This window comes from Thermobia domestica, chromosome 17, assembly GCF_964235325.1.
Source record: "Thermobia domestica chromosome 17, izTheDome1.hap1.1, whole genome shotgun sequence".
Lineage (NCBI taxonomy): Eukaryota > Metazoa > Arthropoda > Insecta > Zygentoma > Lepismatidae > Thermobia > Thermobia domestica.
In genome coordinates this window covers 137,313,153-137,339,604 of record NC_137470.1, presented here as the reverse complement: position 1 = coordinate 137,339,604, position 26,452 = coordinate 137,313,153, and the positions used below count along the sequence as shown (strand labels likewise).

General features: G+C 36.5%; 1 protein-coding gene across 7 annotated transcripts in view; it reads left to right on the top strand.

Annotated features, from left to right (window-relative positions):
* bma (SCY1-like protein bma) overlaps nucleotides 1-26,452 on the top strand; it is a 751,115-nt gene that overhangs the window by 587,030 nt on the left and 137,633 nt on the right. For all 7 annotated transcript variants that reach the window (XR_014128907.1, XM_081744332.1, XM_081744329.1 and 4 more), the window contains exon 8: nucleotides 9,705-9,819. Coding sequence is in view for 6 of the 7 variants with exons in the window: in XM_081744332.1 (XP_081600458.1) it covers nucleotides 9,705-9,819 (115 nt within the window). In the remaining variant the exon portion in view is untranslated. The remainder of the gene's footprint in view (nucleotides 1-9,704; nucleotides 9,820-26,452) is intronic.

Genomic DNA, 26,452 nt, shown 5'->3' with positions numbered 1-26,452 from the left:
AGTATCTGGGAAGTATTTTGAGAAGAGCCCTTATTGCATCAAAGAGATCAGGTCAAGAATTGACGTTTGTGAAGTTGTCCCGCCCACCTAACGAATTTTTTTTTCTTATCTACATCGTTACTTTATCGTTAGTTTACGTTAGTTTTGCTAAAATTATCGTTAGTTTCGCAAAAATAACGATTTTATTCTAGAAATAAATGGGCAGGCCAATTTCACGGTTCCCCACACACAAACGAATTTCAAAAGTTTTTCATATCACATCGTTAGTTTATCGTTAGTTTACGTTAGTTTTGCTAAAACTATCGTTAGTTTTGCAAAAATAACAATTTTATTCTAGAAATAAAGTTTGCCGCCAACTGTGAGTTAGCCGGCCCATATTGAATTCTCATAAAATTCCAACTCATATCGTTAGTTTATCGTTAGTTTACGTTAGTTTACGTTTGTTTTGCAAATATAACGATTTTGTTCAAGAAATAATGTTTCCCGCCAAATGTAAAGTTAGCCCACCCATAAAGAATCATCATAAATTACCATCTCACATCGTTAGTTTATTGTTAGTTTACGTTATTTTTACTAAAACTATCGTTAGTTTCGCAAAAATTACGATTTTATTCGAGAAATAAATGGACAGGCCAACTTCACGGTTCCTCGCCCACAAACGAATTTCAAAAGTTTTTCATATCACATCGTTAGTTTATCGTTAGTTTACGTTAGTTTTGCTAAAACTATCGTTAGTTTCGCAAAAATTACGATTTTATTCGAGAAATAAAGTTTTCGGCAACTGTGAATTAGCCCGCCCATATTGAATTCTCATAAAATTCCAACTCATGTCGTTAGTTTGTTGTTAGTTTACGTTAGTTTTGCTAAAACTATCGTTAGTTTCGCAAAAATTACGATTTTATTCGAGAAATAAAGTGTCCTGCCAACTGTGAATTAGCCCGCCCATATTGAATTCTCATAAAATTCCAACTCATATCTTTAGTTTATCGTTAGTTTGCGTTAGTTTTGCTAAAATTAACGTTTGCTTTGCAAAAATAACGATTTTATTAGAGAAATAAGATTTCCCGCCTAATGTCAAGTTTCCCGCCCGTAGAAAATTATCAGAAATTTCCATTTCACATCCTTAGTTTATCGTTAGTTTACGTTAGTTTTACTTTCCTTAGGGACATACTGGACACATTCCAGTGTACCTGACGGAACATGATAGGCATATGCCTGCTATGTAATTGTGCTGTTAGGGTTTACATTTGGCGGAAATCTTTATTTCTCGAATAAAATCGTTATTTTTGTAAAACAAACCTTAATTTTGGCAAAACTAACCTAAACTAACGATAAACTAACGATATGAGTTGGAAGTTTAAGAGAATTCAATATGGGCGGGCTAATTCACAGTTGGCAGGAAACAATATTTCTTGAATAAAATCGTTATTTTTGCGAAACTAGCGATAGTTTTAGCAAAACTAACGTAAACTAACGATGTGATAGAAAAAAGTTTTGAAATTCATTTGCGGGTGGGGAACCGTGAAGTTGGCCTACCCATTTATTTCTCGAATAAAATCGTAATTTTTGCGTAATTAACAATAGTTTAAGTAAAACTAAGGTAAACTAACGATAAACTAACGATGTGAGATGGAAATTTATGATAATTCTTTATGGGCGGGCTAACTTTACATTTGGCGGGAAACCTTACTTCCCGAATAAAATCGTTATTTTTTTTTCAAAACAAACGTTAATTTTAGCAAAACTAACGTAAACTAACGATAAACTAACGATATGAGTTGGAATTTTATGAGAATTCAATATGGGCGGGCTAATTCACAGTTGGCGGGAAACTTTATTTCTAGAATAAAATTGTTATTTTTGCGAAACTAACGATAGTTTTAGCAAAACTAACGTAAACTAACGATAAACTAACGATGTGACATGAAAAACTTTTGAAATTCGTTTGTGGTTGGGGAACCGTGAAGTTGGCCTGCCCATTTATTTGTTGAATAAAAATTTTATTTTTTCGAGACTAACGATAATTATAACAAAACTATCGTAAACTAACGATAAACTAACGATGTAGATAAGAAAAAGAAAAATTCGTTAGGTGGGCGGGACAACTTCACAGACGTCAAGAATTGTCATAGTGAAAGGAGCATTCAACAAGAAAAGATCACTCTTAACTAGCAGCCTTAATATTAGACTAAGGAAGAAATTGGTCAAGTATTATACAAGCGAAAATGTATTAAAATGGATAGAAGAGGACATTTCTAGCCACTATCCTTCGTAGGAAGGACAATTGGATTGGATACATCTTTCAAAGAAATTGTCTTGTTCATATCGCCATAGAAGGAAAGATGGAAGGAAAGTGAGGAATAGGAAGAGAAAGAACACAACTGATAGACGATTTGAGAAACAGAAGAAAATATTGGGAGTTAAAAGAGGACGCTGAAGACCAAAAAACGTGAAAGAAGCATTTCCAGGCCTAAATTTAAAATTGAAAAAAGAATCTTTAGTCTCAGGACCTTCTGAAAGGCAGAATGCTAAAGAAAACAGTTAAATGTACGCTATTAGAACTTCTAATTAACCATGATTTTTTACGTATAACGCTGTGGGGGAACAACTAGTTATTTATGACATAGAACCTAATATTAATTCGTAGTTATATTAGAATGATCACAATCTACTTATATATTGAAAGATTCCACGAGTTTCTACACCATGTAAATACTCTTCAGACGACAACCACGAAGAGGACGTCGGACACCACCGCCGACGATTGGAGAGTGACGAAGATTCAAGCACTCAAGCAACATTCCTGCACAAAAAGAACCAGGACACTATAGAAGACATCAATTTTGGCCGGTTGATCAAATCACCAGCTCTCTAAGACGGCTAGTCATTGAAAAGGTACCTGTCCTATACTCTCTAAGACGCATGGTCATTGAAAGGTACCTGTCCTATATTCTCTAAAACGCATAGTCATTGAAAGGTACCTGTCATATACTCTCTAAGACGCATGGTCATTCAAAGGTACCTGTCCCATACTCTCTAAGAACCCCAGTCATTGAAAGTTACCTGTCCTATACTCTCTAAGAAGAATGGTCATTGAAAGGTACCTGTTCTATACTCTCTAAAACGCATAGTCATTGAAAGGTACCTGTTCTATACTCTCTAAGACACATGGTCATTGAAAGGTACCTGTCATATACTCTCTAAGACGCATGGTCATCACTGGCGCAAATTCCGGGGGATAAGGGGGACATGTCCCCTCCAATCTTGGAACTGGGGGACTGTCCCCCCCAATAATCCTATTTGAAATGTGTATTTTGGGGAGAAATGTGATGATATGCGTCTGACTGTCACAAAGAAAAGTGAGATGAAATTGATATCTTACCAGAATAAGCCTATATTCTGCCCGCCTCCAATGTTGAAGACAACTCTGATTGTTTTTCAACTTCATAAACATTTTGAACATCCCTTAATATATATGGGAACGGTCTTACCCGTCCCCTCCCCCAATGTGGAAGACAGATTTGCGCCGCTGATGATCAATGAAAGGTACCTGTCCTATACTCTCTAAGACGCATGGTCATTGAAAGGTACCTGTCCTATACTCTCTAAGACACATGGTCATTGAAAGGTACCTGTCCTATGCTCTCTACGACGCATGGTCATTGAATAGTACCTGTCCTATACTCCCTATGACGCTTGTTCATTGAGAAGCACCTAACTACTAACTTTCTAAGACGCTCGATCATTAAAAGATCCTTATTCCCCCTCTCTAAGAGCATGGTCATTGAGAAGAACCCATTCAAGAAGCCCTAAGCAGCATGGTCACTGGGCTTCTATAATTTCATCAACAAACCTCCAAATAATTAGAGGAACTTATTTTAATATTTATTGTAGACAGGGGAGAGTTAATAATAAAGTTTGATGGGAAAATCCATAGGTCTAAGTTGACCACTTTCCAACAGAACCGATGGCAGCTAACATAAACAGATTTTCCTTAACAAATATTTTCAGCTGAGCATTTTCAATCTGTTGCATGAAAGCATTGATGAAATGATTGAGAAGTCAACCCATAAGAAGTTCAATGCGATTTCTAAATATACCACGTCGTGTACTATGAATAGGTTTCGTTTCCAAGTGTTTGAAGCTTTGAAAAAAATCAAATTCAAATCTTTTCATATTGTTTCTGGAAAGAGAAAACACAAATCTCATCCTGCTGAAAATATTTTCGGTCAGGTATGACAAGATAATCCTCTTTGAAAACTGGAATGGAAGCTTAAATTGCATTGTAAACTTACAACTTGGTGAGGCTCAAAATATGTTATCTTCTGGGAGAATCTTAAGCCTTTTGTCTACGTGAAAGATCTGTAAGCGAGTTGTCGATATAATCAGATTATGCAACCTCGTAGTAATTAGAGGTAAGATTGTAAAATTGAAATACCTTCAAGAGATCGTTCAAGAAGGAAGACAAAAGAGAAGAAACGACAGATGTGGAAAATGTCAGCACGTCAAAATATTTCTTCCTTTCATTATTTATCAAGTTAGATCGAAATAATTCGTAGCGCCTCCTGTATAAGCGAGAAAACGATGTTCATGAAATGTTTACCAGTAGGTCCCGGAAGTTGAGAAAAAATCCTCTTTTTCACGAATGCCCAAAGATAAGACAATATAATATATGTTCATTTTGGGTCATTGTAGGCCAGAAAATGGTGGATTTTGCTTGTCATTTTTGCCTTTTTCGGCGTTTTTCTCTTTATTGGTCTTTTTAAAGCTTTTTATAGGTCTTAATGTCTGTCTTTGACTTCATCTTTCGGCAATAAATTTACTGGCCATTAACTCCTATTAGAATCGCATTAGAACCCGCCCTACCTCCTTCTGTAAAATGGCTTCTAAATTAGTAAAATCACTTTAATAAAATGTAAAGCGTAGGTTAGGACTAGAAAAGAAGAAACAAATCTCTTTGCCCAGGTGAAAATTTTGCCTTGAGCTGCTCCTGTAAAAGGTCAAATAAAAATTTATTTTCGTACGTCTTGCTGCTCAAGGCTTCCGAATTCACGTCCGGCGGGGAAGTAATTTTGTTCTTTTCCTACAATTTAAAGCATAACATATTTAAATATTTTTTATTGTGTTTCAACTGATACACAGATCAATTATAATTTCAGAGTGTTACAGGCTAATGTGGTGTCCTGGCTTTCTCCATAAAGTGCCCGGCTTCTAGTTGTTCTCCAAAAGTTTTCAAAATGTAGGATTAAACTTGGACAACAGAAGCAATAGAACAAAATTGCAAATTGAACGACAAAGCAAAGCATTTTCTTCATAAAGTTTCTTTCAACTGTATATTGTATATTACCAGAAACTTGTATTTCTGGAGTATTCATTAAATATGTAATTCTAAATAAATTGTGTCTTATTTTTACGTTTTTTTCAGTTTTAGGTCCTTTTTAAAGATATTTTAGGTCCTTTTTTAGGCAATTTGGGTCCTTTTTAAAGATATTTTAGATCCTTTTTAGGCAATTTGTTGGTCTTCAACTTCCGAGTCCTATTTATCAACCTTACTATGGAAGGTCGCAGGATATCGCTCTGACTTCACATCGATACTATGCTCATTCAACTCCTTTCTTCTTTTTTTTACATCTGAAACAATTATGTAACCGTAGAAATCCTCGATCGCAAGCATGTTTGAATTACAATCATTAAAAGTGTAAAATTCAACAGATTTTACAAAAAGTTTGAAAAGACCACTTTTTGTGATAGGAGCTTTAGTTTTGGTATCGGGGTTTTTTTCTTAGATGCCCAACACAGTGGTGGGATCAAAATGTAAGCATTTTGCAAGATAATGGCACTTATTGGGAAGGGGGCAATGGTGTCTTACAACTTGCAAATTGCCTCCCGTTTGGCACACCGAGTCGTTAGGCTGATAAAATATATTGGCCCATTACCTTTCACCTCCTCTCCAGTAAGTTTTCCTACGTTGCAAAATACGTATGTTTTGACCTTACCACTGCGTCGAGCACCTAAGAAAACCTACTGATATCAAAAATCAAGCTTCTATCTAAAAATATGGTTAGTTCAAACTTTACGCAAAATCTGTTCAATTTTGAACTTTTAACTCTCGTAATTCGAACATGCATGTGATCGAGGATTTCTTCGGTTGCCTAATTGTTTCATATGTTAAAAGGAGTCAAATGAGCATAGTATCGATATGAAGTCAGAATGAAAGCCCACGACCTTCCCTAGTTAGAATCTTCGAGTTGAATTTTCCCGTATTCTTGGCCGATTTGAATAACAGTCCATAAGGACAGTTCGTAAACTTCAGACAAAATACACTTAACTCACGATAATCCGTCTCTCAATAATCTTGCCTTACAGCAATCCGAAAATGGTAATAGTTTTCTTCTCCCTTATTAGTCTTTCAAACTATGTTATTCATATGTATGTGAAGTCTTGTAGAACTGCTTCTGCCCGTACGACTCTCTTTCGCTTAGTATTAAAGATAAAATGATCAGAGATAGCGAGAAGCAGGGCCCACTCTAGGCAATTTGCCGCCCAGTGCAATGGAATCATTTGCCGACCCCTTTCTCCAGAAAGAACACATCTCAAAAGTAATGAGTTTAAGTACGCTACCTCATCATGAACAACGAGGGGAAAGACAATCGCACTCAAAAGGGCCTAAACAGTACAAATACAATCTCGTTGTATTTGTTTTTTCTTAAATAACAATGTATTATGTTAGTGAAAGACAAAGCAAACACACCTGCAGAGGAAAGATGGTAATCCTTTCCATAGAGTTCAACATCGAGCTTCAATCTCAATATATCAGTTTTCAATTCCAGTGCAACTAGCTCTTTTATCTTTATTTATTGGTTTCCGTTCTACATCTGATATATATATATATATATATATATATATATATATATATATATATATATATATATATATATATATATATTGTTTCCACCATCAATGATAAGTAACTTGTTTGTGACATAGACAAGACTGGTTTCATATCAAAACTATGATAACTAACTAAATGGAACAGGTGTTTGCTACTGTTCGAGAATTGAGTTCTTGTATTCAATTTTTATGGAGTCTAAAGAGGGGATTAAGAAATTCCCCATGTTATTTAAATGGGCCTTTTACTGGAATTATATTCTCATGTTTTACATACTTAACTTGGTATAAATACTTGAAATTCGATATGCTTGTTATACGTTTTCCTTAGCGTTACCTAAGTAAATCACTAAAAATAAAAATATTCCAACTTTAGAGTGGTTTTATGGGGAATTGAAAAATCTCTCCCATGTTATTTATATGGGACACATATTATACACAAAATTATTGGGCTCTTCTTGTAGGGGCTACAAGAATTAAATTTGACATGGTTGTAGCTTTCTGGGAATAACTGACAGGAAAATTGCCAAAAGTGAATATTTCCAATTTTTAGAGAGTCTAAAGGGGAGATAAAAAAATTTCTATGTTATTTAAAATGGCGTTTTCTTGGGATACAAATCTTATCTTTTAGATAGTTGAAATACGAAAAGAAATTTGAAATTTGGTACAATTGTGGGCTTAAGAGGTGCGAGGCCATATATCGAGTAAACGTGGGAGTCATGGGGCGAAGAACCCAGCTGGGCCAAATTCATGAAATCTTAAAAGTAAATGCACGAAATTCACTGTTGATGCAAAGGTTGATACATGAGACACCCGAAACCGTGGACCGAGAAAATGCGGGAATCTGGGGGCGGAGGCCCCAACTAGCCAAAGGCTATTATCCATAAAAAGTCACAACTGGTTTTTACTAAAATCGGAAACACTAGAAATCGACTACAACTTCCGGTTTCAGTACTGATCTCCACTAAAAGTTAGCGAGAAAGTCTTTTTTTTTTATATAGATTCAGGTCCCAAGTATAAATTTTTCCTTCATCTTTATCCCTCTCTTAAAACCCGGAGAAACCGAAGAGATAGAAATCTACTACCACTTCGATTTCAATCTTCATCTCCATAAACCAAAAGGATAAGATAGTAAGAAGCAGCTTTTTGATGTTGATTCAAGTTCTATATCTTAGTGTACCTTCAGACTCCAGAGAATAAGGAAATGAGATTAGACCTAATTATTAGAATAAGTTTAATCTCATTTCTTGATTTCTACTCAAAACCAGAAATAGTAAAACCTAATACAATTTCTGTTTTCAATATTAATTTATATACAGTAATAGTTTCAAGAAATAACGAGAAGCTGTTTTTTGTGTGGATTCAGCGTCCAAAGAATAGGTTCTATCTCTGACATTATCCAACCATTTCAAGTAAAAGTTATAGATCTATTACTTTTGGTTTCAATGCTGCGTTCACAAGAGCTCTCCATTGACTTCTGTCCTTAGCCACCTGGATCCAGTTTCTACTTTCTATTCTCTTTCTGCGAGATCCTTCTTAATATTGTTCTCCCATCTGCGTCTGGGTGTTCCTACTGGTCGTTTTCCGATTGGACTTTCAGTTAAAACTTTGAAAATCCTTTGAATTTCCTACTTTCTTCCATCCTGTCCACATGAATTGCCCACCTGAGCCTCCTAGATTTGATGAATAAATTATGCAGTCCCTCGTTATGAAGTTTACGCCATTCCGCATTGCCGTTCCTTTTGAGTCCGAAAATTCGCCTCAGGATTTAATTATCAAATACTTTCAGTCTACTTTCTGCCCCAGAGTGAGCGACATGTTTCGCAACCACAAAAAACAAGAGGTGTGTTTATCGTTTCATATATCTTAAGCTTTAAATTTCTCGATGTAATTTACGACGACAAAATACTTTGAACTAGTAACACTAATTCCCTCTTTTATACGGCATTTAATTTTTTCGTGGATATGATTTTTGTCTCTTAATATTGATTCTAGATGTTTGAAAATATCCACTTTATGGATAGTATTATAAAAATTTTAACGCATTCATAATTTGCAGTATTATAATTCTGACGAACTTCCATATATTTAGTTTTCTTTCCATTTACTTCTAAACCCATGTCCCTGCAAAATTTTTAATAACTCTGCATTTCTTTCTGTTTTTCTTCTATCAACCTCTATTAAATATACATCATTAGCGTAGACTCTATGCTATAACCTGCTAAATACCATTCAGCTCTAAGCCCTGTTTGCTATTTTTGATTTTCCTTATAGCTCACTCCAGGACAAAGTTGAATAATAATAGTGGCAAGGCATCTCCTTGTTTCAAGTCTTTCTCGATGTGAAAGCTCGTGAACAAAAATTTTCCTACCAAGACTTTACTTTAGGATTTACATAGACATATATTAATTAATCTAACTAACTTCATTAATCTAATTATTCCAAATTCTGTAAGACTGTCGTACAATGTTTTTCTCCTAACCGAGTCGTAAGGCTAAATTTTGCAAATGATCTGTATCATTTATAACACATTTGTAACGGTTAATAGAAGTAAAATAAAGCATACGATGTGGCGATCCTTATTTTTGTATTGTTAAAAAATACTGAATATTCTTAGCGAGACAATTACTTGATCATCACAACATTTGCACGTTCAAAAACTTGCTTTCTCACCTCAGGTTTGAAACAGTGCGCTAGGCACTCATTAGTTGAGTTCAAATGCCAATTCAACTGACGCATAGTATAACTGCATTTATAAAATTGTTATCCTAAATTTTACTGTTATTTATTTCGTATTCTTTTCTTCTTCTTTCTAGTGATTCTTCGGTTCATGCTCTCCAGTTCCTCGACGTTATTAACATGAAGGATCCAACGCAAAAGGCTCATTTTTACAGAAATACTTTGAAAGAAGTTCTTCCCTACATTCCAAGGGTAAGTAAACCCCTTTCAATGGTACGAATTTGCCCCCTTTCATTGAAAAATATAACAAGTGTAGCATTGAATAATTTAATCTAGAATAATTTAATCTTAATATTTTCTTCAATCTATATTTGAGGATTTTTGTACAATTAAAACAAAGTCTTTTATATAAATTAAGTTGAAAAATATAAATTTCGTAAATAACATAATATCAGAGAAATGTTATTTTAGAAATTTATTTAGGTTAGTTTTTAGGAGGCATAGCCACTGCGAAATTAAAATACCGCTAATTTTAAGATTATGTGATACCTTCAAATAGATAAAATATAATCGAAATGTAAAACAAGAGCGCGTTAGACAATATTATTTTGCATGAGGTGTCGTTATCACGAGTCACCTAATAGCTTTCCGTTTGCAGCCATTTAGAAAGCGAAAATAAATGCCGATTTTCTAAATGACTGGAAGTCGAAAGCAGATAATTGAGTCGTGATAACGGTATCTCGTGTAAAATTGTATTCCCTAGCGAGCTCTTGCTTCACTTTTCGATTATCTTTTATCTATTTGAAGACATTGCATAATTACTGTAAAATTAACGGTATTCTAATTTCTCTATGTGATGGGGCCTCTTAAGAACTATCAATATCCATGGCTCTCTCTTTCCAATCTGATTTCCAAAACCATGAAATGTTTTCAGTTTTGTGCTGAAAACTGCTGCTGGGTTCTACTGTAAATGTCGATTTTCTTACGTGACAATTTTTCCAGTTACATCAAAATAAAGTTAGAGAATTGTAGGCATGCATCTCCCCATTAAGAAAAATTGATAGCTTTCTATGTACCACGGTTTTGCGCTGTTAAGCTCGAGTTTAGTGCTGTAATATATTTTTTCAGTTATTTCATTATTCGATTTAGGAATTTTGTCCCAAGCCCCCTTACTTTAGAAACAGGATTTGTTATCTCATAACTTGCACTGCAAATCTTGTTTTGTTTTTGAATCGTTTATCAGTAATTCCACTATTACATTTAAAATGATCGTTATCTCGAGTCATCACTTTAGAAATTTAACACTTAGACTGCCGCCATAAGGAAAAAATGGCTTTCCCAAGTCACGAGCAATGCAGTATGTATCATGGTAAGTTGCATAATCAGTATGTATTACTTTTATGATCAAAAATAGTGTGTTTTTCCTTTAAATAAATCAATTTTTCCCCAGGGTGCAGATGTTTATTTGCCAACAGGCCGACTAAATACAGCTACCAAAAGAAAATGGTGATCGGTATTCACACACCTTGGGCAGTCCGGCCTGAGGAACAATATGTGTTCATATGGTGGGCTATCCTGCATCCTGGTAACAGCGGTAGCCCATGTTAAGGGTAACTCGGCATTCTAAGTGTTAAGTTTATACGAGGATATGTCAAAAACGTGGTGATTGTTTATAAAGTTAGACTGAAACACTGACGAGATCGTCTTCACGCAGTTGCGTCCACTAGTATTTAATGCACGTAGTACGCGTTTAATCGTCAGTGTAGATCTTGTGTGTGACAGCGAGTGATAATGATGTCTGTAATACAAAATTTCTCCAAATATGTGTGGTTTGGTCTCCACACAGAAATACAAAGTACAGTGGAGTGACGAACCTTTCGGAAAGACCGTTCAAATGTACATGGAGACGAAAGAACAAAAGGTTTAATGTTTGGTCGTACCAATTTGTAGATCGTGTGAATGAAACAGCAAGACCCAATCGTAGCTCTACTACTGATACACTAGACATGGAATTTTCAGAAGTGTCCGCAAAAACAGTACACTGCATTGTGACAGACATCCTGGGTTGTCAGAAACACTATGCCAGGTGGGTTCCAGAAGCGTTAACTGACGTACACGAAACAGCTGCATGTGGATATGGGGACCAGTGAAAAAATGGATGGGGATAAATTGTTTTTGAATATAGTACTTGTGGTGGAACTTAAATTTGCTAATTCACTAGTGAATCAAACCAGCAATCCATACAGTAGCGTCAGACAGGTTCCCTGAAGCCGAAAAGTTCAAAAACACAAGATAACAAATTCATGGCTATGATGTACTGGGACCAAACAGACGTTCTCGTGATTTTTCAACTTCTTCTTCGTGAATTTACAGACGTTCTCGTGAACCAGAAAGAACCAGCACAACGTAATTGTACTTCTGAACATTGGTCAAAGTGTGATGTGTCGTTCACAACGGCGATGAGGAATATAAAGATCTATAATTCTGCTGATTCATAATAACGCGCATTCACACATGGCTGTCCAGACAATTGAACAATTCTGATGAGAATTTTTGACAATCTGTACAATACTAACGTTCCACCCAATGACTATCACCTGTTTCTTCACTTCAAAGAGTGACTTGCTACCAAACGTTTTGACGATAACAATGTGTTGAAAACACCAGTGGTGGACATGCTGAACTCCCAGGCGGTAATATTCTATCAAGAGGGTAAGCTTGTGCCACAGTACGAAAAGTAATTATAGGTTAACGATTACTATGTGAGAAAATAGCCAATGTATGTACTTGTATGGAACCACCAATAAAATTGTGGCTGTACCTTTTGTTCGTCGTAATAACGAATCGGCCCCTGTTTGACATGTGACGATTTTATCATTTTCTTTTAGTTTCCAAAGTATCTAATTTGGGTACATCATTTGTCGTTTATCTCATTAACGACCAAGATGAAACGATTAAGTGAAACGTTCGTTTAAATTTAAATCAGGGACTGGTAACCTTTTAGTTGTGCTGTACTTCTGAGGTAAACAGTGGTACCGTTTTGCGTTTACTCAGTAATAATGTATTGAAGCTTTTGGGTGAAAGAGTGTTGTTGAGCCCACTTAAGAGATGTTAATTACATTGAACCAATATACAACACTTAAGAGAGCTATTATTACTAGTTGCAAATGATTTTATCACCTCTTACATAATTCATACTGGTACACTGAGAAAAATATGTTATCCGGACAGCGGTATATTGTACAAATATGCGGTATCAATATGTTTACTACGAAAATCTGTACGGAACATACGTTGTCCATATGGTACATGTGTACTGCTCTTTTCCCGCTTAGATATTAAATCATGACGAATTCGCCCGGTATTTCTTATAACGTTAGTATGTGTATAATCGGCTAAGACATGTATGTGGCAAATTTCATGTCAAAAGAGCAGTAAATAAGATCAATAAAACGAAAATAAAACGTTCTTGTCCATTTAGCAGCATTTTGTTTTACTCATTCTAATTTTCGTATTTATAATTCTTTTTCTACGAAATTTACCATAAATATACATTCCCCGATTATACACATAGTATTAGTATTAAAAGTACCCTGCAAAATCATTATCAAATTATATTCTTACAAGAAGACAGTTAAAGATACGCGACAATCATTTTGGACACGAGAGTACATGAGTATTATTATATTTTGTAAATTTCACATTATCACTAATTTTAATATCTGCAATTATGTAACCACACATTACACAGTTTAACATCAAAGAAAAGTTGCTGATAACACTTGCAAACCAAGTTCTAACATTAAATATAATTTGATAACGATGATCTAGGCAAGATAAATGTCATACAAACAAAAGATGATAAACAAATAATTGCAGAGATACGGAAATCCGAAGTGCTGTGAAAGCGAACATCGGAGCAAAGGATTCGAGAAAACTATTGAAGAGCGGGTGTAGCGTAGTACATTCTCTAACATCTCACTTTTTTGTATTCAACAGTAGATCAGGTAGATATTGCGAGCAAGTGATGATGAAAGAAATGATAGAATGAAAAGTTGGAGAAAACAGAAGATCTCGAGTAAACCCCTTAATACGAAGTCATCCACCGAATTTACGTACTATGATATGTTAATAGAGTATACATCTTTTGTGTTCTGCGTACTACGCTGTACAAGAATTCAGATAACAATAATAATTATAACAGTGATGCTCGATGTGCCCTCTGTCAGCCTCAATACAGTACTCTGAACGAGTTGACAGTGATTCACACACACGATTGAAACGCATAGGCGTATTACGAATCATTGCAAATCTATTACAAATTCTTTGATCCAATTCGTGTATTTCGTTTATTTGTGTTATGTACAGAAAACTTTTGAGGTGTCCCCACAAACAAAAATCCAAAGATGTAGGTCAGGGGAGCAAGGAGAAACTGTATGTGTCCTCCTAGTCCTATTCATCTGTCTTGGAAATACTGATCAAGAAATACAGGAATTTCTCGCAGAAAGTGTGATAGAGCACCATCCCGCTTAAACCAAAGTTGAGACTTTTTCGAGGAAGAAACATTTCCCAGCCGTTTCGGAAGTTTTTGTTGGAGGAATTGCAGGTATATTGCACCTGTGAGGTGTTTTGATAAAAATTTATGGCCCTAGAAGTTCGTCTCCCAATATGTCTGCCCACACATTAATCGAAAATTGAAGTTTTATCGGGTAGGTAAATTTGCGTAAGGATTTTCTTCTGACCATTGGTGTTCGTTGTGGATGTTGACAACACCATCTTGCGTCAACCCAACCTAATCAGTAAATATGATTAATGAAGAAAACAGAGGTATTTCCACACACCGCTTAAGATATTACTCGCGAAAGCGTCTTCACGGAAGATAATATATTTCTTCTATTCCTTGCACATGATGCAAGTGGTAGGGATACAGTTGTTCGTGAAACGCATTCCACACTGTCCCATGGGATGTACTTTCTAGCATTTCTAGCCTTTTTTGTACTAGTACAAGTATCTTCTTTAATTATCTGAAGAATTCTCTCTTCTTGGTCAGGAGTCAAAACTGTCCAAGGGTGCCCAACTGAATCATATGTAGCATGCACATGCCGTATCGATAACAGTAAAAGTACTACGGTCGGGAAGAACACGATTTTTAAAATATTCGATATAGTCACTGTACTTTATGTGGGTTCCCAAAAGCTATACCATACAAAAGATGCATATCTGTCATTTCATTAAATGTGTACGCCTACATTGATCCCATTTGAGTAATTCCACAAATGAGATGAACATAATATGCCAAAATATCTAACGCCAGACACTGCACCATGTGTTATACTCAACTAAACTGCCTACGAGAATTATAGCAAAACTGAAAACACGCCTATTACAGGACGCACCAGGTGAGTCTATTCAGATGAAACAAATGCAGGGGTGTGCACTAAATACAAGAATACCAGGTTTGTTTACCAAAGTTTTTTTTTTACTATGCTTATGACCTCTGTACATAAATTGCTTAACTTTTGTTTGCATAACTTTTTCCCTTGTAATTCAGAGTTCAATGAGATTCGGAATCTACAAGTAATTTTTTATTTGATCTTGAAAGAAATAGTGTACAATCGAATGGCCTTAATGTGTTAGTAAATGGGTCCATTTAAAGAAATGAAACGTCAGAAAACAAAACAATGGTACTTTTCTCTAAAGATGTTAATTTGCATTCAAACCTAATTTTACCCTCACAAAAATACCAATATCTCCTCTTCATCTCATTTCACTTACTCCCTTTCCTCTTATTTTCCTGTTTCACAGATGTCTCCCTAACTCTTTTAAATTCCGGCTTTTTAAAAATTTAATTATAGACTTTCAGTCAAGCGGCCACAACATCGTCCCTATTTATCGTAGGACCATGGTTCATACTTTTTTTTACAACGGATCAGCCTTTTTAAATGGCACCATTCACATTTCCCTATCATGTACCTACAATGGGAAATTTTGAGAAAAATCGGGATTTTTCTATGATTTTTTTTAATTTTTAGCCCCCTGTGTTAACACAGAGATCCTAAAATCAACCAAAAAATACTGAAGAGTATACTAAATATGTGTACAAAATTTGAAACTTCTATCTTGAATAGTTAGGGCTGAAAAATATTTACAAATAATTCTCATAATGGCCCAGATTACCGCAAAGACCCTGATCTCAGGTTAAAAAAAAATCCTGGGACATCCCTATTTATACTAGAGTAATATGTTGTACCTCATTCCCTTTACAATAGAAAAGACTTTCAAACGGTAGCATTTACATGTTTCCATCATGTATCTGAGGCGTAAAAATCGCGAAAAAGAGCTTTTTGGTTAAAATATCCCATTTGTCCCTCTGGATCTCCCCTTCGTTAATGCAGAGATCTGAAAAAAATCTGATAAATACTACTTGCACTGGATGTTTATGCAAAGCTTCAGTCTTCCAGGTGCAAAAGTAAGCCATAAAATAATAACTATAGGCCTAACCCCTCAAAAGAAAATTCAGGGTCTCAGGTAAAAATTTCCTGAGACATCCCAGTTTATCCTAAGATCATGATTCGTACCTCATTCTCTTCCTAATAGAACATCCTTTCAAAAGGTACCATTCACATGTCTTCATCCTGTATCTGAGGCGGGAAAATCGCGAGAAAAACGCATACTTTGGTTTAAAAAGTCCCTTTTTTCAAACTTTTGCCACTCTAGACCCCATGTGTAAACGCAGAGATCTGAAAGAAATCTGATGAATATTGATCATAACTTATAAATATTATAAATATAACAGCAGACTGACTGTTTGTGCAAAATTTCAATCTTTTAGGTGCAAAAGAAAAGCCTGCCAAAAATAATAAATATAGGCATAACAACATTTTTTAAGTTATGACGTCATCGCCCCTATGTCTTCATGCAGAAACATCATACCTAACGTGTTCTACAATGCTTTTAGCCTTAAAAAAACTCGAAGTAGAAAGTTTTATTTGTTCTTTTTTTAATCTCATAATGACATTACTCTACTACCTAAAAGTATGTACTAGAATCCCAAAGGGATATTAAATGTAAGCTTTGGTTCTTTTCATTTATACCGTTCTAAATTGTATTTACATACTCACACTAATAGAACCAACTGTTATCTTAAGTACGCTAATTTCGTTTTTGTTCTTAATAATTTCTCCATGCTCATTTTGGCTCGTATGCACGTGCATACTTTGTAACCATAAATGTAACCTTCTACTTAGCTACAGAACCTACAGTCTTCGCTAAATAGTTTATTGAATCCTTTGTCCTGATGTCCATTTTGACAACAATCTAAATTTCCACATCTCTGAAATAATTTGCTGGTGATCTTTTATTTGTATGACGTTTTTTCTTGCTTGTGGATTCCTGTCACCACGGCATGACGCGTACTCAGGTTGCGGATCGAAGAGAAGACCTCTAAATATAAAGGTTAGCTGCGAATATACTGAATAAGCAGTCGCGGACAGCCGAATAGGAGTGGTCCTCGAGCTTGGGGGTTTGGGTAGGGTTAACAACCTCATCCTGTAAAAAAAAAAAAAAAAAAAAAAAAAAAAAAAAAAAAAAAAAAAGCACTTGCTCAGAAATATTCACGAAAACCTCAGACAAGAACTGATAACTTGGCACGACCTCAGCAAAAGAAAATGGACATGAGATTTGGAACATGGAATATTAGGAGTCTTTATAGGGCAGGCGCGTTAAAATCCGTAACGAGTGAGTTAGAGAAATACAGGATGGACGTAGTAGGAGTTCAGGAAGTTAGGTGGAAAGAAAATTGATCTGTGAATTCCGGAAATTTTACGTTCTTTTACGGGGAAGGAAATAAAAATCACCAGTTAGGAACAGGGTTTTTCGTTTATAAACGTATATTACCAGCAATTAAACGGGTTGAATTTGTTACTGACAGATTTTCTTTTATTACTCTTAAGGGACGGTGATGTGATATTATTCTTTTAAATGTACATGCCTCAACTGAAGATAAGGATGACGATATAAAAGACAGCTTTTACGAAGAAATGGAACGGATATTTGACCAACTCCCGCGATACCATATGAAAATTCTATTAGGGGATTTCAATGCAAAGGTAGGACGAGAGGATATTTTCAAACCGATTATAGGGAACGAAAGTCTGCATGAGGAAAGTAATGACAACGGTGTTAGACTCGTGAACTTTGCAACATCCAAAAACCTAATCGTGAAGAGTACAAAATTCCCACATCGCAACATTCATAAATACACTTGGACATCACCAGACCGGAAAACACATAATCAAATTGATCACGTTTTAGTAGATAGAAGAAGGCAATCTAGCATAATTGATGCCCGGTCGTTTAGAGGGGCTGATTGTGACACTGACCACTACATGGTAGCAGCGATAATACGAGAGAGGTTATCGTTGAATAAAGTTAATATTCATTGTCCGAAAACGGAGAGAGTCAATTTAAAGAAATTAGAAGAGAGCCAGGTAAGAGAAAATACCAGATTGAAGTTTCGAATAGATTCTCGCCTTTAGAAGATTCGGAGTGCACTAGTGTTGATGATACCTGAATTGAAATTAGAGATAGCATAAAAATTTCAGCAAAAGAAAACTTGGGACACGCGGAACAAACCATGGTTCAACCAGGAATGCATAAAAATAGCAGAGAAGAGAAAACAGGCAAAATTACGCTGGCTACAAAATCCGAATGAAATAACTACACAAAATTTCGCAGATATCAGGCGGGAAACTTTCAAAACTTTTAGAACAAAGAAACGTGATTTTCTGAAAGCTAAAATTAAGGAACTTGAAGATAATAGTAAAAATAAAAACATCCGGGACATGTATAAGGCAATCAATGAATTTAAGAAAGGCTATCAACCTCGTGCTTATATATTAAAGAAATTTGACTGTATAGTTCTCACTGACACGGAGAGCATCTTAAATAGCTGGGAAGATTTCTTTGACGATTTGCTTAACACGCAACCAAAAACTAGTGTGCGTGGAGAAAAGGTAATACACACCGCAGAACCGTATATTCCAGAACCCAACCAAATAGAAGTAGAAACCGCTATAAAGAAGTTAAAGAAACACAAATCTCCGGGTGTAGATGAAATTCCGGCTGAGTTAATTTTAGCTGGAGGCGAAAAATTGTGGAGCAAGATACACAAACTAATTCTCCTTATCTGGAACAAAGAAGAATTGCCACAAGAGTGAAAAGAATCAATCATTGTTCCAATTCACAAGAAAGGCGACAAAACTGACTGTAATAATTATCGAGGCATTTCTCTTCTGTCAACATCCTCTAAAATCCTTTCAAATATTGTATTAGCAAGACTGACCCCATACGCAGATGAAAGTATTGTAGATTACCAGTGCGGATTTAGACGAAATCGATCAACTATCGACCAAATATTTACCATTCGCCAAATACTCGAAAAAATGTGGGAATACAATACCCCGGTACACCAACTATTTATTGATTTTAGAAAGGCTTACGACTGGGTTAGGAGAGAAGCATAATACAACGTTCTTACAGAACTTGGAATACCGAGAAAGCTAATTAGATTAATTAAGATATGTTTAAATGAATCCCAAAGTAAAGTCCGGGTAGGAAAATTTCTGTCCACGAGCTTTCACGTCGAAAATGGCCTGAAACAAGGAGATGAGTTGTCGCCATTATTATTTAACTTTGTTCTGGAATACGCTATAAGGAAATTCAAAATCTCTTGTTGTCGCGAATTCTGTTGAGGAATTTGAAGCTTAAAATATACAAAACGATAATCATGCCTGTTGTTCTGTATGGCAGCGAAACATGGTCACTTACTCTGAGGGAAGAACATAGACTGAAAGTATTTGAGAACAAGATCCTGAGAAGAATATTCGGACCCAGGAGGAACGGTAATGGGGAATGTCGGAAATTTCATAACGAGGAACTACATAATTTATATGGTTTACCCAACATTGTTAGGGTCGTCAAGTCTAGGAGGCTTAGGTGGGCAGGTCATGTAGCTAGAATGGAAGAAAGTAGAAACGCTTTCAAAGTCTTAACTGGAAGACCAATAGGAAAACGACCATTAGGAAGACCTAGGCGCAGATGGGAGGTCAATATTAAGATGGATCTCGCAGAGATTGGAATACAAAGTAGAAACTGGATGCAGTTAGCTAAGGATAGAAGTCAGTGGAGAGCTTTTGTGAACGCAGCATTGAACCTCCGGGTTCCATAGGCCATAGAGTTAGTTAGTTAGTTAGTTAGATCACCGTTATCAAATGATTTTTAACATTGGAACTTGATTTGCAAATGTCATCAGCAACTTTTCTTGATGTTAAACTGTGTTGTGTGTGGTTGCATAAATGCAGATTTTAAAATTAGTAGTAATGTGAAATTTACAAAAGATAATAATACTTATGTACACGACATAACAGCTTAATAAACCGATAATTAGTCATTTTCTATCAAAACATATCTCTTTTCTTCTATCCGTGCTTCAATCAGGCTTTCGATACCCCAGCTCCCTCTATAAAATTCGTTGCGCCGGTATGACCTAACTCTGAAACATGGATATTAGATAGAGAGTGTACTAGCTCCTGTGATATTTCTTTAACCACCTTTAATATGTCATAGTTTTCGACCTACGCAGCCTCAAAGTTACACTTTCCTCGTTTTTGGCATCGCGTAACCTTGAGACGACGCGGTTTTCGCCGTATGTTCATACAGGCTTTTTATTTGATTCGGTGAGAGGATTTCACCAGTGGATTTTGGCTACGTAATAAATGAACACCCTATATGTTTAAAATACATTTTGCATAAACCGTACAGCATACTAGGCAAGCATGAAGACTTTGTTTTAATTCAGAAAATTAGTTGTTATTGCACAAGGTAAATTTGTTTTCAGTTATCTTTGTTTAATTTTAAATTCAAAGAAACAAAGTTTTCTCGAGTTCTGTTCGGTAAGAGTATGGCAGCTAAGTTTTGGAAAGATAGCCGTTCCACGAATACTGAAGTTTTTTCCATAAGCATAGCAAAATCAACATGCACGACCGTGCATGTAAGCCAAGTTCCGAGAAGAAAATGAAAACTGGCCTGCACTGCCGTAAGCAGCTTATACACGAACAAGAGTTTTGGGTAAAATCGCCGGTTTCGAGGCTCTGTAAATCCGATTCTAGTAAGGGTAGAAATATGGGGTTTGGAATTTAGGAGATATCCGAGAGATGTGCTCATATACCAAATCTAACATTCCTAGCTTCAACCATATTCGAGTGCTGGTCTCCTAAAATATGCAGTTTTCAGGCTCACTGATTTACTTGCTCACTCATCAAATTAATTAGGTACTTCCCAATGAGGGAGAGACGTGAAACTTTGCATAATGATACCCTGTAATGACGTGAGTATGGAAAAGTCCAAAATGTGAGGAATGTATTATGGGAAAATTTTATAGGCGAAAAAATGTCCTTAGCTAAGCAGAAATCAGTTCATTCCCTCACTCATCAAATTGATTAGGTACTTCTCAGTGAGATAGAGACGTGAAACTTTGCATAAAGGTACCTTATAATGACTAGAGTACGGAAAAAGTCCGAAATGTGAGGAACGTGCTATGGGAAATTTTTTGTAGGCGAAAAACTGTCCTTAGAAAAAAAGAAATCGGTTCATCCACTGACTCATCACATTGATTAGCTAGTTGCCAATGAGACACAGACGTGAAATTCTGCATAAAGGTATTCTATTATGGTTTGAGTATGAAAAAGGTCCGAAATGTGAGGAATGTGTTATGGAAAATTTTTATGTGCGAAAAATTGTCCTTAGCCAAGCAGAAATCGGTTCATTCACCCACACGTCACATTCATTAAGTACTTCTTAATGGGATAGAGACGTGTTTCTCTGCATACAGGTACCTTGTAATGACTTGAGTATGGAAAAGGTCCAAAATTTGAGGAATGTGCTGTGGGAAGCCTTATTACCGGGTTACAAGTGAAATCTAGTGATAAGTAGTTAAGGAAGTTAATGTGCCACGTTCGGTGAATCAATTAACTTTTTAATATAAAAAAGTGGGCTAAGGCGCGTACGTACTGACGTAAATTTCCTGGTTGGAAGCCCAGACAAGGAAAACTAATATTTTATTTCTTTTTCGGTGAATATTTTTCCTTTATTGCAGTCATTGGTATTAAATAGATAAGTAAGAGAATACTGAGGTGGGGATATTTAGAATTAATGAAGTTTTCCAAGAAATGAGAAATTGTTCAATTTTTATATGAGATATGATGGTGGCAAATATAATTAAGTTTACAAGCTATTTGAAAGATGTATATCATTGTAAGGGAAACCCGAGGCAGTATGAAACTGCGCAACATGCGGGTCATGTAATGAACTCCATAATTTTGCAATATGGAAGGGTATAGAATAACTAAGTATACTGAAACACCAGCCATGTCTATTGATATAGCATTGAGGATTCAGCAACAAAGGTTTTGGGACCCTGTTGATACTCTTCGTATTTAGGTGATAAAAAATTAGATGTTAGTGATCGTGATTTTGTAGCTCGGGTAAATGAATTAGAATCTCGTTTGGACATAACTCTCTGACAGATATTTAATAGAAGAAATCCTGGTCTAGTGGCCAGCATGTGCTCCTTTGCTGTACAGGGCCCTGGGTTCAATTGCTGGTAGGAAACGAATGTTGCGTGTGACACATTATGACTCCTTTAAAAAGGTACAATTCCAAATTTAAATCCAACAATATGCCACAATTGAAAATCCCGATACACGATATTGATATAGTGAACTACAAAAAGAAGTAAAATCTGCACAAAAACACCAGGGGTGCAAAAAGTGCAGCCAAGTTCGTCAGCCTCAAAAGTGTTGAGATGAAGATGGATGAGCCAAGTTCCTTGGTCACTGCATCTGAAACGTACACTGTAACTTGCCGCGAGGTGTCAAAGAAAATAATGTTAAGTAGCCTTAGGGATAGTGGCGGTGGGTTTGGGGGCCATCGCCAACTTTAGAAATATCAACTTCGCTAAGGCGCTAAAGCACACATGCAATATACTATAGTAATATTGGTGGTTCGAAATCCAGACAAGGAATACTTATAATCTTCCACGAGGTGTCAAGGAAAATGATGTTGACGAGCTTTAGGGACGGTGTTTGTGAGCGTAGTGGATTTGGGGGCCACCCCCAGCATTGGTGCTGAAATGTTCCAGCCGTGAAACTAGGAACAGACATCTTGGTGTATTCGAATATGTTAGACACATCACGCCAAGTTCCAGTGTTCGTTTCAGATGCAATGGTCAAGGAACTTGGCTCATCCATCCTCATCTCAACACTTTTTGAGGCTGACGAACTTGGTTGCATTTTTTGCACCTCTGGTGTTTTTTTTTTTTTCAGATAAAGATTATAGAGGTACTGCTTTATATACATCGATAAACGGACAAATCATCTAACGCCTTAAAGATGATATAAAGATAACCAAGAAAGTTCTATCGCTTTTTCACCTACCACCTTCGAACATCAATATGTCACCTAGGACGTACCTGAAAGATCAAAAATAGTCCCCATCTGCATGAACGACCTTCTTTCAACGTTCTGGAAGGCCATGGATTCTTTCACGGTAGAATTTGGTGGGCCGTGAAACGAAGAGGGTATGAAGTGCATTTTGCACCTCTACTAGGAATTTGAACTTGCGTCTTGTAAGGTAATTGTCCAAAGAATGGAACAGGTGATATTCGGACGGTGCAATGTCCGGAGGAGTATGGCGGATGAAATAGTGTTTCTAACCCAAGGCGTAGAATGGTGTCCCGGGTCATCCTAGCCACGTGAGGCTTAGCGTTGTTCTGTAATAAGAGGACTCCTTTGCGATTCAGAAGTGTTTCTTAAACAGTTTTGAGTTTTTCTTGAACATGGCTCAAGTGTTGTTACTGCTGTGACAGTTCCATTAATGCTCTGTCCAGCTGGTAGCAGTTTCTGATGCGCGATGCCGCGAGCAGTCCACCAAACACACAGGAGAAATTTCTGGTGTAGTGCTGGTTTCGGCTGTTTTGGAACCTGTTCGTGGGATGCTAAACAATGATGACGACGCCGTAGAGCTTCGTGCAGGATTCACTTCTCATCATATGTCAACACCCTGTTCAGAAATGGCTCGTTCGTCCGACAAGACAGCAAAAAAACACAGTTGTCTGCCTGCGTTGCCTTCTGGCCCGGAGTCAAGTCATGTGGGACCCATCGACCCAATTTGTAGTGCTTCCCAAGTTGATGGAGGGGCTGCCGAATAGTTTCTCCATTCACACTGAATTTTAGTCCAGTTCCTCACATGCCTGGCCAATGTTCTCCTTAATTGCTGCCTAAAGATTTTCATTTTGTACATCTGTTTGTCGTCCGGCATGTAGTGCGTCTTCGAGTGTTTCATCACCATCCTTAAACTTATTAAACCACTGCTACACTACCCACATAATCACGACACCCTCGCCAAACGTCTGGCATATTTTCTGCCCCGTTGCAACGGCGTTTGATACCAGTTTAAACTCGTACAGCATACATGTCCTTGCTTTGTGGAAGTCCCATGTTCACTCTGTCCTTGCGCGAGTTCACTGTGTAACTGAACTGTCACAACCAGGTAGGATGTTGGATATACCCAAACCAACAACTTACCTTCGCCTTATCTCCATTCGCATTCAATTCATGGTGTGAGAGCCGGTGGAAGACAGGCGTCTACAGAAAGAGATAGAAGTTTCTTAGTTACTTTTATACATTAAGAACTTCTCATTAATACTAGGTATGATTGGACAATAAGATTTGTTCTGTAACTCATTGAGAAATGTAGGGGCAGGATAGGCGGATGCAGTAGAGTATCTTAGAGGGCTAGGGCGCTAATATCAGTAGGTTTGGGGGATTGCTACTGACTACATCACGGGAACCTAGTTAATTTACAGCGACTGTGGTTTTTCCTCTCACTGTTGTTGTATTATAGGAATCGAGAATCCGAAGCTCAGTTCTTAGATGTAGATTTATCTATAGAAGGATTAATAATCAGAATTGATGGCCTCTGAACTTTCCTAGATTTTTTCCTAGAATGGCCTAGATTTTTTCTCAGCCACACTACGCAAATATAGAGATGATAAATATTATGAAATATAAGCGCTACCGTTATACTTACCATGGGTACTACAACCATAATACGTAAAAATACACATTTTGTGGATATCATGAGAATTTTCACGTAACTTTTTCTTATTCTCTATACAACTGCAATATACAGATTGTTTCAAAACAACACCGACAACGTTTAGGAGGTGATTCCCGACACCAAGATACGAACAAAAAGTATAGACAACCTGGGTGCACAAATGCTTCCTTTCCGAGTTATAGGCAGCCGAAAACATGAAAACATTAAAAAAAATGAACGTTGAAGGTCCATAGCTCCAAAACTATGGTACCTAATGTAGTCGGGCTAAGACTACACTGAGGAACTAGTATGTGCCCTATCCAAATATCCATGTTTCAGAATCCTGCGGTGTTTCCGCAACAATTTTTACAGTGGTAGTTGGTGAGTACTTCAAATTATATGCCCGTAGCGAAACTCCTTCTATAAAAATTGTCGCATGAGTACCAAAGGATTCTGAAACATGGATTTTTTGGTAGGGCATATACCAGTTTCTCAGTGAGGTCTTGACTCGACTACGGTAAGTCCCATAGTTTTGGATGTATGGACGTTTAAAGTTCATTTTTTCATGTTTTCGGCTACCTATATCTCCGAAAGGAAACATTTGTGAACCCAGGTTGTTCTATACTTTTTGTCTTATCTTGGTGTCTGGAATCACCTCCCAAACGTTGTCGCTGTTGTTTAGAAACACCCTGTATAAGAGTTAAGTTTCAGTATTAAAGTAATTCACGCTCATTACTTTGAAACCGTTTAGTCTAGTTCTTCAAATGTGTTTGTGTTGTCATGTAACTGTGGTCTACAAGACAGAAATAATGGAGTCGTAAGCTGATTCACTGGCCACGTCACGAACTTGAACCCATACTTTGCCTCCGACTATAGTCTTTCATTGTCTCCGATACTATTGCTCATGTCGACACTTTGCTAACCGACGAAGAATGTAACAGTGACGAAATGATTATGTGTAAAGACATCTCTGAACAAGCCACAACATAGAGTACATAGTACGACAAATTGATAAGGGAGAAAAGCTACTTGCTCGTGTGTATTTTAAACACCCCTTTGATAATAAGCTCTATAGACTTCATTCTATGGCTGTGATTTCCATGGCAAAAGGTACGGGCCCACAGCAGGAAACCTTTTAGCTCCAATTCCTTACACTAAATCATGTTGTGTTTCACTTATTGAAATACAACATGGTCTTGCGAGACAATAAAAAAATCTAAGATGTTTTCGGAAAACTTCTCCAAAAGTAAGCTAACTCTTGTGGACTTTTCCATAAGAAATAACTTATATCATATATTAGGGTCAGTAGTGAAATATTTGTTTATAATGTATCATAATCGCATGAGTGTGTTTTGCAAAATTGTAACAAATAAAGAACACCCCAAGAGTAAACTACTCCTTGTGGATATTCTCATGAAAGTGATTTATCCAACAATATAAGAAAAATAGACATATTTATTTATGAGATACGATCAAAATCGCCCTTGTCGTTTTTGAGAAAGTAGTCTGAAAAGAAATTCATCTCAAAGAGTAAAGGTAGTTGGTGTGTACTTCAAATTATAAGCCTGTAGCCAAACTGCTTCTATAAAAATTGTTGCGTGAGTACTTTAGGATTTTGAAACATATATTTTTGGATAGCGCACATATTAGTTCCTAAGTAAAGTCTTGACCCGACTACGGAAGGTAACATAGTATTGGAGCTATGGACCTTCAACGTTCATTTTTTTCA